Below are 13,687 nucleotides of genomic sequence, written 5' to 3'. Positions count from 1 at the left end.
TTTTGGAAATGAACTCCTTATTTCTTCTCCCAGCACACATCTCAGTTGATATGTGACAGGTGGAAAAAAATACACAGTGCATCAGTTTTTAGGATGAGCCATGTTCAGAGGATCAGATAAATTAGAATGAGGTAATGTAATCCATGGAGGCAGCATTACTAAAGTGTAATACTTGCTGGTTTTGACATGTCATTCCCACCCCCCTCTCTCTATATCTTGTTTAACAGTTTTTTTTTTTTATCTATTTATTTATTTGTGAGGGACTGTGTACAATATTAAACATACATGTCATTTGAGGTATTGTACTGATTTAGCTTAAGCTCATTTTCGTCTTCAGTCCCTCGGCAGGTTACAATCAATACAATTAAATACATACATATGCTGCACAATCCACAATAACAAAGACAATACAAATTAACAATATTAATATATTCCCACTTCTTTTTTTCCCTGTGGAGGTCAATGATTTAAAGTGAACAAGAAAAATAAATGTGACTCTGATCGTAATTCTCATTCTGATTATTTTTGTTCTCATTCTAATTTTTATTCTTCACCTTTTGCTTCTGGTTGTTCCCATACTAGTTATTCTTCATCTGAGTGTTCTGATTCAGATTTCTGTTATTTTTTCTTCTTTTATTTATTTATTCTGTTTAACTTCTTTTAACTATAGTTCAAGGAAAAACTATAGAAAAAATCTGATCATTCTACCTGTACCCCTCACTCTTCCAGGTGTTCTATGTTATAGTCCAGTTTGGCGGTCTGTTGCCGGAGTCGGTTCTGATCCAGAGACGGAGTCGGAACACCACAGAACCAGAGACCAGTACCGGCACAGAGCAGCCCTGGCTGGACTGGCAGTATATGGCCAGAGACTGCAGTGTGTTTGGACTGCAGAACAATGGGCTTTTACTAAGACCAGACTCAGTCAACTGTCTGCAACTGCCTAGGTTGGTACGGAGTGTGTGTGTGTGTGTGTGTGTGTGTGTGTGTGTGTGTGTGTGTGTGTGAAGGTTATTATCGTAAATTGAAGATAAAAAGGGTTAGAAAAAGCATGCGCTGAAATAAGAATAAAAATGAAAGTATGTTTTCTGGTTCCACAACTTAACTTAATAATAATAATAATAATTAAATAATAATGCTCAAAATTACTGTCCTTCAGTGACCGTGATTAAACCACAGCCATGAGATCTCTAAAAATATTTAAAACAAAAACAAACTAGAATATGTGGAAAAGCTGAAGCTAAACTAAAACTAGAGCACTTTGAAAAGCTAACACTAAAAACACACTCTGAAATCTATCTAAAAGTAACCTGAATTAGAAAATAAAATAGAAATAAAAACAAAAAAAAACTAAATGATAAAAAAACATGAAACTATAATAACCTGTGTGTGTGTGTGTGTGTGTGTGTGTGTGTGTGTGTGTGTGTGTGTGTGTAGGAGTCTCTCAACTTGAGACTCAACCTTCTTTCTGTGCATGTAGAGAGCTATCTCTCTCTTCCCCTCTCTCCTGGACTTGACAGTAGCCATTCTCTCAAATCTGTGGAGTACCCCCCCTCCCCTCCCACACATCCACACACACACACACACACACACACACACACACACATACATCACACACTCAACCGCAGTTGCTGCTCTAATCTGGAATCTGAGAGAGAAAGGAGGGAGCGAGAGACAAATTTGATATGAAAGGGGACTTTTGAGATACCAGCTCTGAGCACTTCTCTGTGTATGTGTGTGTGTGTGTGTGTATGTATGTACTATATGTGTGTGTGTGTGTGTGCGCGCATGTGTTGGCTGTGGTCCTGGCTTTATTTTCCCACTGAGACTGACTGAACAGGATTGGCTGCTTTATAAAGACCCTCACCCCTCACTCTGTCTGTCTTTTTTCTCTCTTTCTCTTTTTGTCTCTCTCTCTGTCTCTCTCAGTCTCTCTCTCTGCGACTAGGACACACACGCACACAAACATATACACACACTGTTCTAGTATATCAGGAAATGTTTGATCTTAGCCAATCAGAGAACAGAATTCTCCCCAGAGCAGGAAGCACATGGTCTAGCTGTGACTCTATTGGCTGGTCATGGCCTCTTCTATGAAGACGAGATTACAGGGAAACATGTTGGCAAGACTGAATAAAGGAGAACGTACACACATGCATACACATACACACACACACACACACACACACCGACACACACACAAAAACACGTACACACACCAAAAATCCATTCCAAAACATGCATGGATGTATGCACACACTTAGGCGAGTATATTTTAGACACACATGCACACAGAAGATCAGTCAAAGGAAATCCTAAACACACAGACACACTCACTGCACACACACACACATACATACACATACATACACACGTACAGGCGCACACTATCCTGGCACTCTCACAGTGACTAGATTGATAAAGCTAACCACCTACAGCGTGGGCTTGGCACAGCTACCAGTAACAGGCACTGGATTGGCACCAGATAGAGAACTGGACTCGGATCATAGTCACACACACACACACACGCACACACACACAAAATCTTGGCATAGTTACCTGTATCAAGGCCCATGTTGGCACTTGATAGAACAGGTATGGATAGATCACAGGCTATGTAGTCATTGCACATTTTTCACTTGATTGACAAAAGATGCCTCCTACAACCTTTCCTGGCACAGTTGCATGTGTCAGTTAAATTGGCACACGAGCAATTGGGCCTCACATTAGAAATATAATAACACCCCGTGTCACATTAGTTATATGATGATTAGGTATATGATGAAAAGAAAAGAGCACTTTATTTTATCTTGCAAGATTTATTTTATCTTGCAAGAGACATTGCCACCTCTGAAGCTGCTGTAGTGTCTGGCAAGATAAACTAAGCTTAGTCATTTCAGGTGTTTTTATACCAATCAATTACAGTTCTGCCCCAGGAGTGCTGTTAATGCCTCTTTTAAACCTTGTCTACATGTAGAGATAAACAGGTAGTTAACTTTGCGAGGCAACAGAGATGAGCAACATTACCAGCAACGGGGCTAGGGAAGTGACAGCTGGAACAAAGTCAATTTGGATAAAAGCTGTGAAAAATGGTTAACATTTTGAATGAATGGGGAATATATATAGTAGGTTGGTAACAATTATGAGTGAGGTTTTTTTTTCATGTTCCAGTTGTGTGTAACAGCATGGAAAACCAAACATCTTCCAGACCTAACCCTAACCCTAAGAAACAATAAATGTCCCATTTAGTTTTTTTGCCAAGTCAAAATCAGAATCTCTTTATAAGGCAAATATAAATACAAATACAAGAATGTCTTGGTGGCATTGGAGCAGACATCATGGATAGTTTGACAGTACATACAGACAGACATGGTACACGGACAAAAACAAAATTTAACATTTCTACTCTCATCCGTGGCTCTTATTGACTTTGACCCTTGCACTGAATAAAATATGATAAATGAAAGAAATGATATGCATTGGAGACCTTCATTCTCAGAGCTGTAAGGTGCTGTAGGGCAAAAGGTCTTAAGTACAGAGGGTTGGTCTTGAGGACAGGTACCATCTTTCATCTTTTTGTGTCTCAGGGATGTGCAACACAAAAAGCAGGATAATAGTTAACTTTCATGCATCAGAGTTGTGTGTCCAAAGACCCTGAAGTCCTTGAAAAAGTTTTACAGCCATCTTTTTTCCCCTTCCACCTGATAGTCAGGATGGGCAAGCCAACCTAACACAGCCGTCACCCTGCCTGAAAGGGATTTCATCAGTATTGGTTTCAGAGTTGTTTTGGTTTCATGTGGAATACTGTAAATGCTGCTTCAGGGGTCTTTCAAAACCAGCAAGAAAAACATTTGGAAGAAAACACTGAGTAGCCCTGCTGGCCCGGGATCGAACCCCACTAGAGCCTCTTCTCCTGTGTCTCCCCTACTCAGTAGAGCAATCGTTTATTCTTACTGGCTCTATACAAGGAAAATAAAAAATGTCTGAGGAGGTTGGAAATCAATATTGGCAATTGGTGTTTACCCCAGAGTTTTTGTTTTTTCTTGGCAGGGTGAAGAATAAAACAGCACTGAAACCCTGTGACGCTCAAGTTCTCTGTTGCATGGAATATAAATGGAAAATCTTTTGGCAGGATGGCAGCCCATTAAAGGGGGGGTTGGTCAAGTCCACCTATTCAATTCTGGGGCAAGCACTTTTGCTAAACACTTTGGCTTGTTTATGAAAGAGCAGCGCTGCCAGAAATAGTTAAAATAAGGAAGCAATATTGTGGGTTCTTGTTTGTTTGTTTTATTCATTAGTTTGTTTGCGTGTGTTATATTTGTCTTCTGATAGTACTGTCAAAGTTAACTTATCCGGGACAAATCTACTGTGACCCAGCTCCTGTGTTGCGCTATGTAGTGTTTGTGTATGTATGTGTGTGAGTGTGTGTGTGTCTGCCTGTGTTTGTGTGTCTGCGTGTGTGTGTGTGTGTTGGAGACTGTCCTCGGGTAAGTGTGTTTCAAGCAAGGTAAGTGTGTTTTTTAGTACCAAATCTCTTAATATTTAATCACTTTATGAACACAACCAAAAACACTACAGACACACGCAGCATGCACCCAGTACACTAAAAGCAAAACAGACTTACAGACACACTGCATGTATGCAAAAGCATCTCGGTTGTGTGCATTGTATGCATATAGCACGCCAAAAGCCAGACAGTCAGACACAAACACACACAGAAGTGGCCTGAATAAGTCTTTCAGCATTACCTGAAGACAAAGAATAGGGGAAAGATGCATTACAGGGAAAGAAAGGAAGAAAGAAAGTACAAAGAAGGGGCATGTAGAGGTGAGGAGAGAATCTCTACAGTTTTTGTTTTTTGTCATGGCACTTTTAATGTGCAGTGTGCTCAGTAATGCTGGATTCTTTGCTGTGCCAGACTAATTCCATCTAAAGATATTACTACAGCAGGGACATAGAGAAAGACCAGGCTAGATATATAATAGAGCAACCCTAGTACATGTTTGGCTGCTGACAGGTAACACTGCTAAGTTGAGGCGTGACAAGCATTTACGCAACAAAAACCCGGAAAAAAGACAAAAAGCCATGTCAGTGTTTGCCAAAATAAGAGAGGGAGGAGAAAGACAAGGGTGTTAGATGTATATTAGAAATAAAAATGTAAGGCAGGATGAGAATAGAGGTTGAAGAGAGTAAGGTGTGTGTGTGTGTGTGTGTGTGTGTGTGTGTGTGTGTGTATGTGAATAATGCAATAGTGATTCCACCTGTCCCTTGTCAGTTTCAAAATCAGTGCGACAGCTGCTTTCTCATGTGCCCTCCCGATGCACCTCAACATGTTAACCGAAGTCAAACACAAACACTGCAAATGTTCTTCATAATCTACAAATTGGTTTATTATGTGCTTGTTTTTATGTTCTTGCTTAATTGCCTATTTGTGTGTGTGTGTGTGTGTGTGTGTGTGTGTGTGTGTGTGTGTGTTCCAGTGAGGTGCCCTACTCAGGAGGTAACATCACATTCAGCCTGCTGACCCCAGAGCCGAACCTAAGGCCAGGCTACAACGACTTCTACAGCACCCCTGCCCTGCAGAGGCTGGTACAGGCCACCCAGGTCAGGATCCATCTGAGTGGACAATACCACACCAGAGCACCGGGGGTGAACCACCGACACAGATACTACGCCATCAATGAGATCACCATCAGTGGCAGGTGAAAGAGTTGCAACAATCACACATTTTTTATGCAAAGATCCTCTAAGTAACCCATTTATGAAAGATTTTGTTGTTGGTGTTTGAATCCTCGTCATCACAGATAGAACTTAAAATGCCAATATGGAATTCATTTGGATATGTAAATCTGAGGTATATTCAAATAAATTCTTTTGTGAAATTGTTCACAAAAAATAGAATTGTGAATTTTCATATGTCCATTCCAGTGACTTTCATAACTTAAGATGCAGGCCTGTTGTATCCAATGTGTACAAACTAAACATATATAAAGAAAAACTTTCCATTTAAACTCATGATTGACTGTTATATACTGTCAATATCAGTTCCAGTAGCTCAAACAGTTTAAAATGGTCCTTAATTACGTTTTGATATCATAATATCATAATAAAATGTAATAATCCTTTGTTTATTTGTTCATTTGTTTTAGGGTTAACAATAGGGTATAACAATGAATTTTCATTCTCTTTACATTTTTCTAGAAGTTGGGACAGTTTCACTAATTAATGAATATAGGAGAACCATCACTATGTATGTGTTGCAAAATACCAATTTTGTCATTAGTTAAAATTTGAGGTGCCATGATCGGTTGAAAGAAACATTAGTATTCATTGTTGGTTTGTTAATGTGTAAGCACAACTCAAGGTGCAGAAAAATCTTTTGACAGAGATTTTGCTGAGTTTCGGCAGAGCTTTTCTGAGAGTAATTGTGAACACATCTCTTCATTAGACTGACAGTGTGACTGCTTTTTTATGACTGTGGTAATTATGGGATTATGCAGGAGGCAATCATCTCTAACTCTTTCTCTCCCTCCCTCTCTCTCTAAGCTGTTTTAATTAGTAGCTTGTTACAGTGAAGTGGGGGAAACAGAGATTTAGAGCTGCTGAAATCTCATCTGTGCATTCTTTATCCCTCCCTCCCTCCCTCCCCCTTCTCTTTCATTCTTCCTCCATCTCTCTATCTCTCTCTTCATTCTTTAGAAAGCATGTAGATAGGCGTGTTGGCAAGAGAAAGGACACTCTTAACCTGTGTGTGTGTGTGTGTGTGTGTATGTGTGTGTGTCTGCACACATGAGCATTGTTTGTCCTACATGTGAGAACAAAGTCCCTGTTTCCTGTGACTTTATATTACTGCATCTTATGGTGATGTAGAGATTTCAGCTTCTTACCGCTTTATGAAATATTTATTTTAGTTTTTAATTTATTTATTTTTAATTTATTTAAATTTTATTTAAATATAAAAGTAGTATATCCTCCTTTCTTTACCCAGAGAAGGGATGCATGCCTTCTCTGCCCTGCCTCACATTCATACAGGCCAGGCAGCCTATTGTTTTTATATGCGTTCTTCATCACATTCTTTCTGTATTTCTTCTGACAAAAACTTTGTTTCCATGCATGAAAATGCACAAAACTTTGCAGAGCATACTGACAGAGCAGTCCAGCCTGGTCCAAATCAATGCATACTGTAATATGTGGCCAATCTTCCTGATGGTGGCACTATAGCAGTGGTCCAAAGTTTAAAACAGCAAAAATTCATTCAAAAATGAGTCATATGTGCTACAGGTGTGCAGTTTTCTGAGGATGTAGGCCCATATGAGAGGAATTTCACCCGCTTCTGAGTAATCTGCAGAGACTCATCTCTAAAAATTCTATAAAGTTTTAAAAAGTTCAAAAAATTGAGCCCACAGTGACTATAATTGTCTTATTGTAGCTACACAGACATTTCAACTTCATCACCGCCTGGATGAGGTGTGAATTGTCAAATTCAAATGTGGAATAATTTGCATATCATACCAAAAGCTAAGCCTCTTGAAAGCCTGAATAGATTTTCTTCAGTTACACCAATATCTGAACTTCAAGCGTTTCTCTATCAATCCATCATTCAAAATATAACAAAATATATATATAAAAGTTATGGCACAGAATGTCTCAGGTGGGTGTGATTTTGTAAACTGTAGCAACAAAAATGTCTACATGTCCACTGATATACAATATCTTATATCCAACTAGATTATCATTAAGACCATCATCCAGGTTAATAGAATAGGTAATAGAATTCTTGAAGACACTATATAGAAGATATATGCACATTAGTGAGCAAAAAACCCCACACTCATGAAGTAATCCTGTGAAAGAAACACTGGTGGAATCACTTCCTAGCTGGCTCAACAAATTCATGTCCTGCCTACTGTGACAAAGGTCGACGTCGAGTCCTGGGTGGTGCAACCATGATGTGACACTAATACAGCTGTGTGTGCTCGCTGGTTCAGGTGAAGTTCCTCTCAAGGTTAAAAGGCATTATTTAAGATTACATTTTGTCCTCCTTTTATCCCTTTTTTTCTTCAAGACTAAATGGCGAAGCTGTTCCCGGCCATCATATTGGTGCTAGTAGCTATTTTTTGTTTTTGTTTTGTTGCCAGACCTAACTGACCGACTCGACCATCGTTGAAAAGCACATGCGCGACTTTCCCATACATAGGCTCGTCTGTAGACAGCTACGCCGTACGGCGCCGTAGCTATGGCGTAGCTTCGACGCAGAAGTATAACTTGCCCTTAAGTACGATTTACGATATATCAGGTCATGCTACACAATCAGAGAAAATTCAGTTTGAGATAGACAAAATTGTCACTGCTTTTACTCTTCAGATGAGATTACACTGGCCAGCTTGTGACAGAAGGTGAGAAAAGAGGGAGTGAACAAGAGGATGAAAGTATGAATAGAGTGAAGAAAGAAAGAGAGAAAGCATCTTAATATCTGAATTAATAATTAAATGACTGTCCTGCAGGTGTGTGTGTGTGTGTGTGTGTGTGTGTGTGAGACGGAGCGCTGTCTGCTAGCTGTTATGTTGCTCTGATATTTCCCAGGATGGCATTTATAAATGTTGAATGGGAACTTCCTAATGGCCCTACTGCTGCTTGATGGACAGAATACGAGGGGCGGAGGAGAGATGGAGGGAGAGACTTAGAGGGGGCGAGCAGTTTTTGTCATGTTATTAGTTGTTCCTTTTATTTTTATTTTTATTTGGGGATTTTTCTTTGTCAACAAGTATGAATCTATTTTCATTTTGAATTTGAATTTTTAGGAGAAAAATGAAAAAAGTATTTTGGCTTGTACAACATTTTTTCTACGGAAATGTTTCTGTCAACCCTTATTTCCCCAGGCTAGGCAACCTCTCCTTTTTCAGCAACACCTTGTTTCACACTCATTGACTTTAAAGCACATTCACACCTAGGAGCTGGGTTAGGCACCTTACTCAAAAGCACGTTAGTGGCTGTCAAGCAAGGGAAAAGCGTTACTATTTACCCCACCCAGATTCTCTTACTGGTCCAGGGATTCAAACCATCAGCCTTCCTATCACAAATCCGCTATGTAGGCCAGTTATTGTTCTTTGTAGCTGAATAGAAATTATTATTCTAAATCTTGATATCCCCCTTCTCTCCCTCCCTCCTTCTCTCTCTTTCTTTTTCTCCCTCCCACCCTCTCTCTCTCTCTCTCTCTCTCTCTCTTTTCTTTCCCTCTGCCTGTCTAGATGTGAGTGTCATGGTCATGCAGACCACTGTGATACCAGTGTGACTCCCTACCGCTGTCTGTGTCTGCCTGAGAGCCACACAGAGGGACACAACGTGAGTAAAACACACATGCGAGACACAAAATGTCTGGTTTTTTTTTATGTGATCACAAACAACATATTTGTCATCTTCAAGAATCTGTGGGTGTAGCGAGGGACATCACACACGTGGTGTTACTTTTGCACATATGAGTTATTTGAAAATCACGTTGACACAAAGTGCCAAGCCTAACTAGACACACATTTAATATTGGTTTTGTTTCTGTGGGGATTTTTATCCCCAATTATCAATATCAGTATTAGATACAGAAATTCAGTATCAGAAGGCTCATAACACGTGCAAGCACATGAACACACGCACGCGCGCACACACACACACACACACAGAGACACACACACACACACGCGCACACACACACACACACACACACACACAGCACAGAGGAATCCCCCTGGGGAGAGCCTCCTCATGGTCTTAATTAAGCAGTTTCCTTCTTAACGACATGGAGAGGACTTCTCTAATGAACCACACACACACACACACACACACACACACACACACACACACATCTAATAGAATCCATCCTTTCTGTCCTTCTCTGCAGAAAGAGTGTGTATTTTTCCTCTTTTTTGTCTATTAGAATAGTGTTTTATTCCTCATTTTCCCAGAAATTGAGTAAGTGGCATTAACTACCTTGCTTTAGGACACATAGAGCAGCAGTGCCAGGCAGCTTGGCTGTGAAGCTAACTCGCCTCTGAAACAGGGGATTGAACTGGCGACCTTCCGGTTAATGGACAGCTATCAGTGCAGCCAAGCTGCAATCTTAGACAGCACAATGGATGTCGTTAAAGTTGGAAAAAAAACTTGTATGTCACATTTTTGCCTTTTTTACTGTAATTGACAGCTGGCATTGTCTCCCATGAATAGAAAATCTTTCATGACACTAGCATCAAGACCAGCTGTATTTTACAAAATGCTTCTGTCAAATTACCATTAATTACCATTTTTGGCTTTTTTTTTTACTCAAGACAGCTTTTAAAGCATATAAACATGACTCTCAGGGCATTAATTGACCTCTGGTCTGGCACTACCACTGTTTTTTGTTTTTTTTTACATTGCTTTACTTTAGACAAAAATGACTGTGGAGGACATCAGTCTGTCTTCAATGTCAGCAGTGGCATTGCTGCAACGCACTGTGTGTTGTGTCCATGCTTAAAGTCTGCTTGAAGTTGAATCCAGTTCAACCTCAACAGTTGAGCTGGCAGTATGCTTACTGCTGAAATAAAATTTGGCTGGTTTATACAAATGAAAGGACACATTTATGGAGAAAATGAAGCACCGCATTGGCTTTGACTTCTGCAGTGTGCGCTGGCTCGCTGGCCAAACAAGTGGAATTCTTCGCACCTGAGCCCCCAGTGCATGATCATCTGCAGTTTGTCTATAATGCCACGATTGGCTGTGTGTCCTTGTGGGAAAGCATCTCTATTTCCTTTTCCAGTTGATTGCCTCTGTTTACATCTGCGTGCTAACATGTCTGGTAACGGTTACCTCTTTAATCTTCATGCGCCCTTACTGGCGTGAAGTATCAGTAAACAAACAATATGAAGCTGCAGCGAGTATAAATACATTTGAATGCGACAACATAATGGATTGTGGTTTGTTTTATGGCCAAGTTAGCCTTTGTTGTACGTATACTGCCACCTCTTGACCAGGTCTGCTGTTGCAACAAAGGAAAGACAACCTGCTAGCTAGCTAGAAGAGCGGGCATCACCCTAATAAAGTCAGTCGGTCAGCAGCTAAAAGTTCAGTGTGACTGACTCCACCTCACTGTAGCATAGGACAGCCTGCATTATTCACTACTTACTTATGTATCATTCATACACCAGCCTCACCGTGTGTGTGTGTGTGTGTGTGTGCGTCTTGTTAAGACAGAGGCTATTGTTGGAGCAGAGAAGCAGTCACCAGCAGCTGTTACATCACTTGCTCCCTTTACTTGGAATACACTCTCTCGCTCGCTCCCTGTCCCCCCACCACCCCCACCCCCCACACACACACTCCAAAAACACACATCCTGTTATACAAAATGAAGATCGTCATAGGAAGTGCTTCTCCACACACGCGCATACACACACACACACACACACACACACACACACACACACACACACATACACTCTCACGGTAAGGCTGGTCTCCAAAATATCAGTCTGCCTCTACTTAAATTAACAACGTATTTTGATTTCATACACACATGTATACACACACACACACACACACACACACACACTAACACACACACACACACACACACACACACACACACAACAATTGGCCCTTGCTAGGTATATACTGTTAAAGAGGCTAATGTAGAAAAAAATTCTGTCTCTCTCTGTTTCTTTCTTCCACTCTCTAAACCTCTCTTTCCTCTCTCTAGGTCTGTATTTCTCCCCCACCCTCCCTCTCTCTCCATCTCTCTCTCTTTCTCTCTCTCGCACTCCCTGTCTCTCTCTCCTGGGTCTCAGTTTAAATAATGTCTCAAATCGACTAGAACAATGACATTCCCTCAGCATGCATCTCTAATCAGCCCTCTTTCTCTCTCCGTTTGTCTTTCTCTTCATTTCGCTCAGCCATTCTCTCCACTCTCCCTCACCCTATATTCCCTCGCTTTCTGTCTCTCAGTCTTTAAATTCTTCCTGTTTGTCTGTCTCTCTTGTGTTCCCTGTCTTACTGTCTTGTGTTTTCTCTCTCCTCCCTATCTTTTTATTTTTTCCTCTCTCTGTAGGTAGTTCTTGTGTGTTAACAGATGTAGGGGAAATGAGCGATGTGGGTATATGGTAATAACTGTGGGTCTTTAAGGGAAACTGTGTGTGTGTGTGTGTGTGTATGTGTGTGTGTGTGTGTGTGTGTGTTTGGGGCCTGGAGATTCCTTTAGAAAATACATGAATTCCTCTTTGAAGAACGCCACACTCCAGTGAAAGGCATTAGTATGTCAAGAGTGTAGATGTGTGTGTGTGTGTGTGTGTGTGTGTGTGTGTGTGTGTGTGTGTGTGTGTGTGTGTGTTATGCAGGGTCCTTTCTGTGTGTGCACTTGTGTCTCTACATTTATGTGTCTGTCTCTCCATTTGTCTGTGTCTCTGCGCACATGTATGTCCCTTTTGTGTGTGTGTGTGTGCGCGCGCTCGTACGTGTAAAGGCACAATCCCCACTTTCCCTGCAAACCTGTCCATGTCGTCTCTCTGAGTGAATATTCGGGGCCTTTCTTCTGTCTGTGTAATATTGGAGCATAAAAGGCTGTGGGGAATATTAGCGATTAATATTGCATGCATTCTGTTGACTTGGATCGGCCCAGCGCCATGACGGATGTTGTACTAATCTGCAGAATTTCCACAGTGACATTAAAGTGACAGAAATGCTCAGACATGTGTCAGGATGATCAACGGGGGCCTCGGAAGACACACACTTAAACACACACACGCACACACACACATTTAAACACACACATGCACACACACTCTCACTCTGTCTTTTGATTCTTTCCTACGTGCACTCTGTGTCAGACCTGATCTCTCATTCTGTCTCTCTATCTCTGTATGTCTCTCCACAATTGATGGACTCAATCATATTTGAAAGATATATCATATATTGTATCACACATAGTCTATTTTCTTCCTGTGTGTCTTTCTTTCGCTCTCTCTCCCTCTCTCTCTTTCTCTCTGTGTATGTTTCTCTCCGTCTCAACTAATTGATCATCGTTTGATAGTGCAGAATTGGGATTATTTGGGCTTTCATGGTGTCCGATATTAGTGTTACAGAAGTAAAAATATATCATCTTGGTAAGGTGCATGTTACAAACACTCCGCAGTCCAGCCTTTCTATGCAAGTGCTCACCCAGAGGCACAAGGGAGAGTTACATCAGGCTCTGTGTAGCTGCTGGCTGACTTGACAGTGGAACCTGAACCTGACATCAGTGAGTGAGATGTGTGTGTGCACATGTTTATGTGTGTCATCACAAAAGAAGATGAGAGATATCCTTCCAGTTTTTAAGGCCTAACTTAGAGAAGGGGTCGGTTTAAGGTTAGAGTAAGAATGTGGGTAAGATTCAGGTTAGGGTTACACTGGGATGACAGTATTCACCCACAACAGGGCCATTGTTGAGTGTGTGTTTTTGTGTGTGTGTGTGTGCATAAAAATTCTAAATTGGAGACTGTGTGTGTGTGTGTGTGTGTGTGTGTGTGATAGATGGTGATGGCTAGTGACGTTAAGTAGGGTTGTCCAGGATTTCTGTTGCCAAAGTCTGCTACAGCAGCAGATTTTCACCTAGGCTAGGGTTAACTAGGTTAACTTCGGACACACACACACACACACACACACACACACACACTGGTGCCACGACCTTTCCAGT

At 41.0% G+C, this 13,687-nt stretch overlaps 1 protein-coding gene across 1 annotated transcript in view; it reads left to right on the top strand.

Moving 5' to 3' along the window:
- ush2a (Usher syndrome 2A (autosomal recessive, mild)) overlaps positions 1–13,687 on the top strand; it is a 242,629-nt gene that overhangs the window by 30,562 nt on the left and 198,380 nt on the right. The window contains exons 10-12 of the mRNA XM_071921972.2: positions 730–944; positions 5,478–5,699; positions 9,246–9,339. Coding sequence (XP_071778073.2) covers positions 730–944; positions 5,478–5,699; positions 9,246–9,339 — 531 coding nt within the window. The remainder of the gene's footprint in view (positions 1–729; positions 945–5,477; positions 5,700–9,245; positions 9,340–13,687) is intronic.

Source organism: Centroberyx gerrardi, chromosome 1, assembly GCF_048128805.1.
Source record: "Centroberyx gerrardi isolate f3 chromosome 1, fCenGer3.hap1.cur.20231027, whole genome shotgun sequence".
Classification (NCBI taxonomy): Eukaryota; Metazoa; Chordata; class Actinopteri; order Beryciformes; family Berycidae; genus Centroberyx; species Centroberyx gerrardi.
Note: the sequence above shows the minus strand (reverse complement) of the source record. Positions and strands in the feature narration are given on the sequence as shown.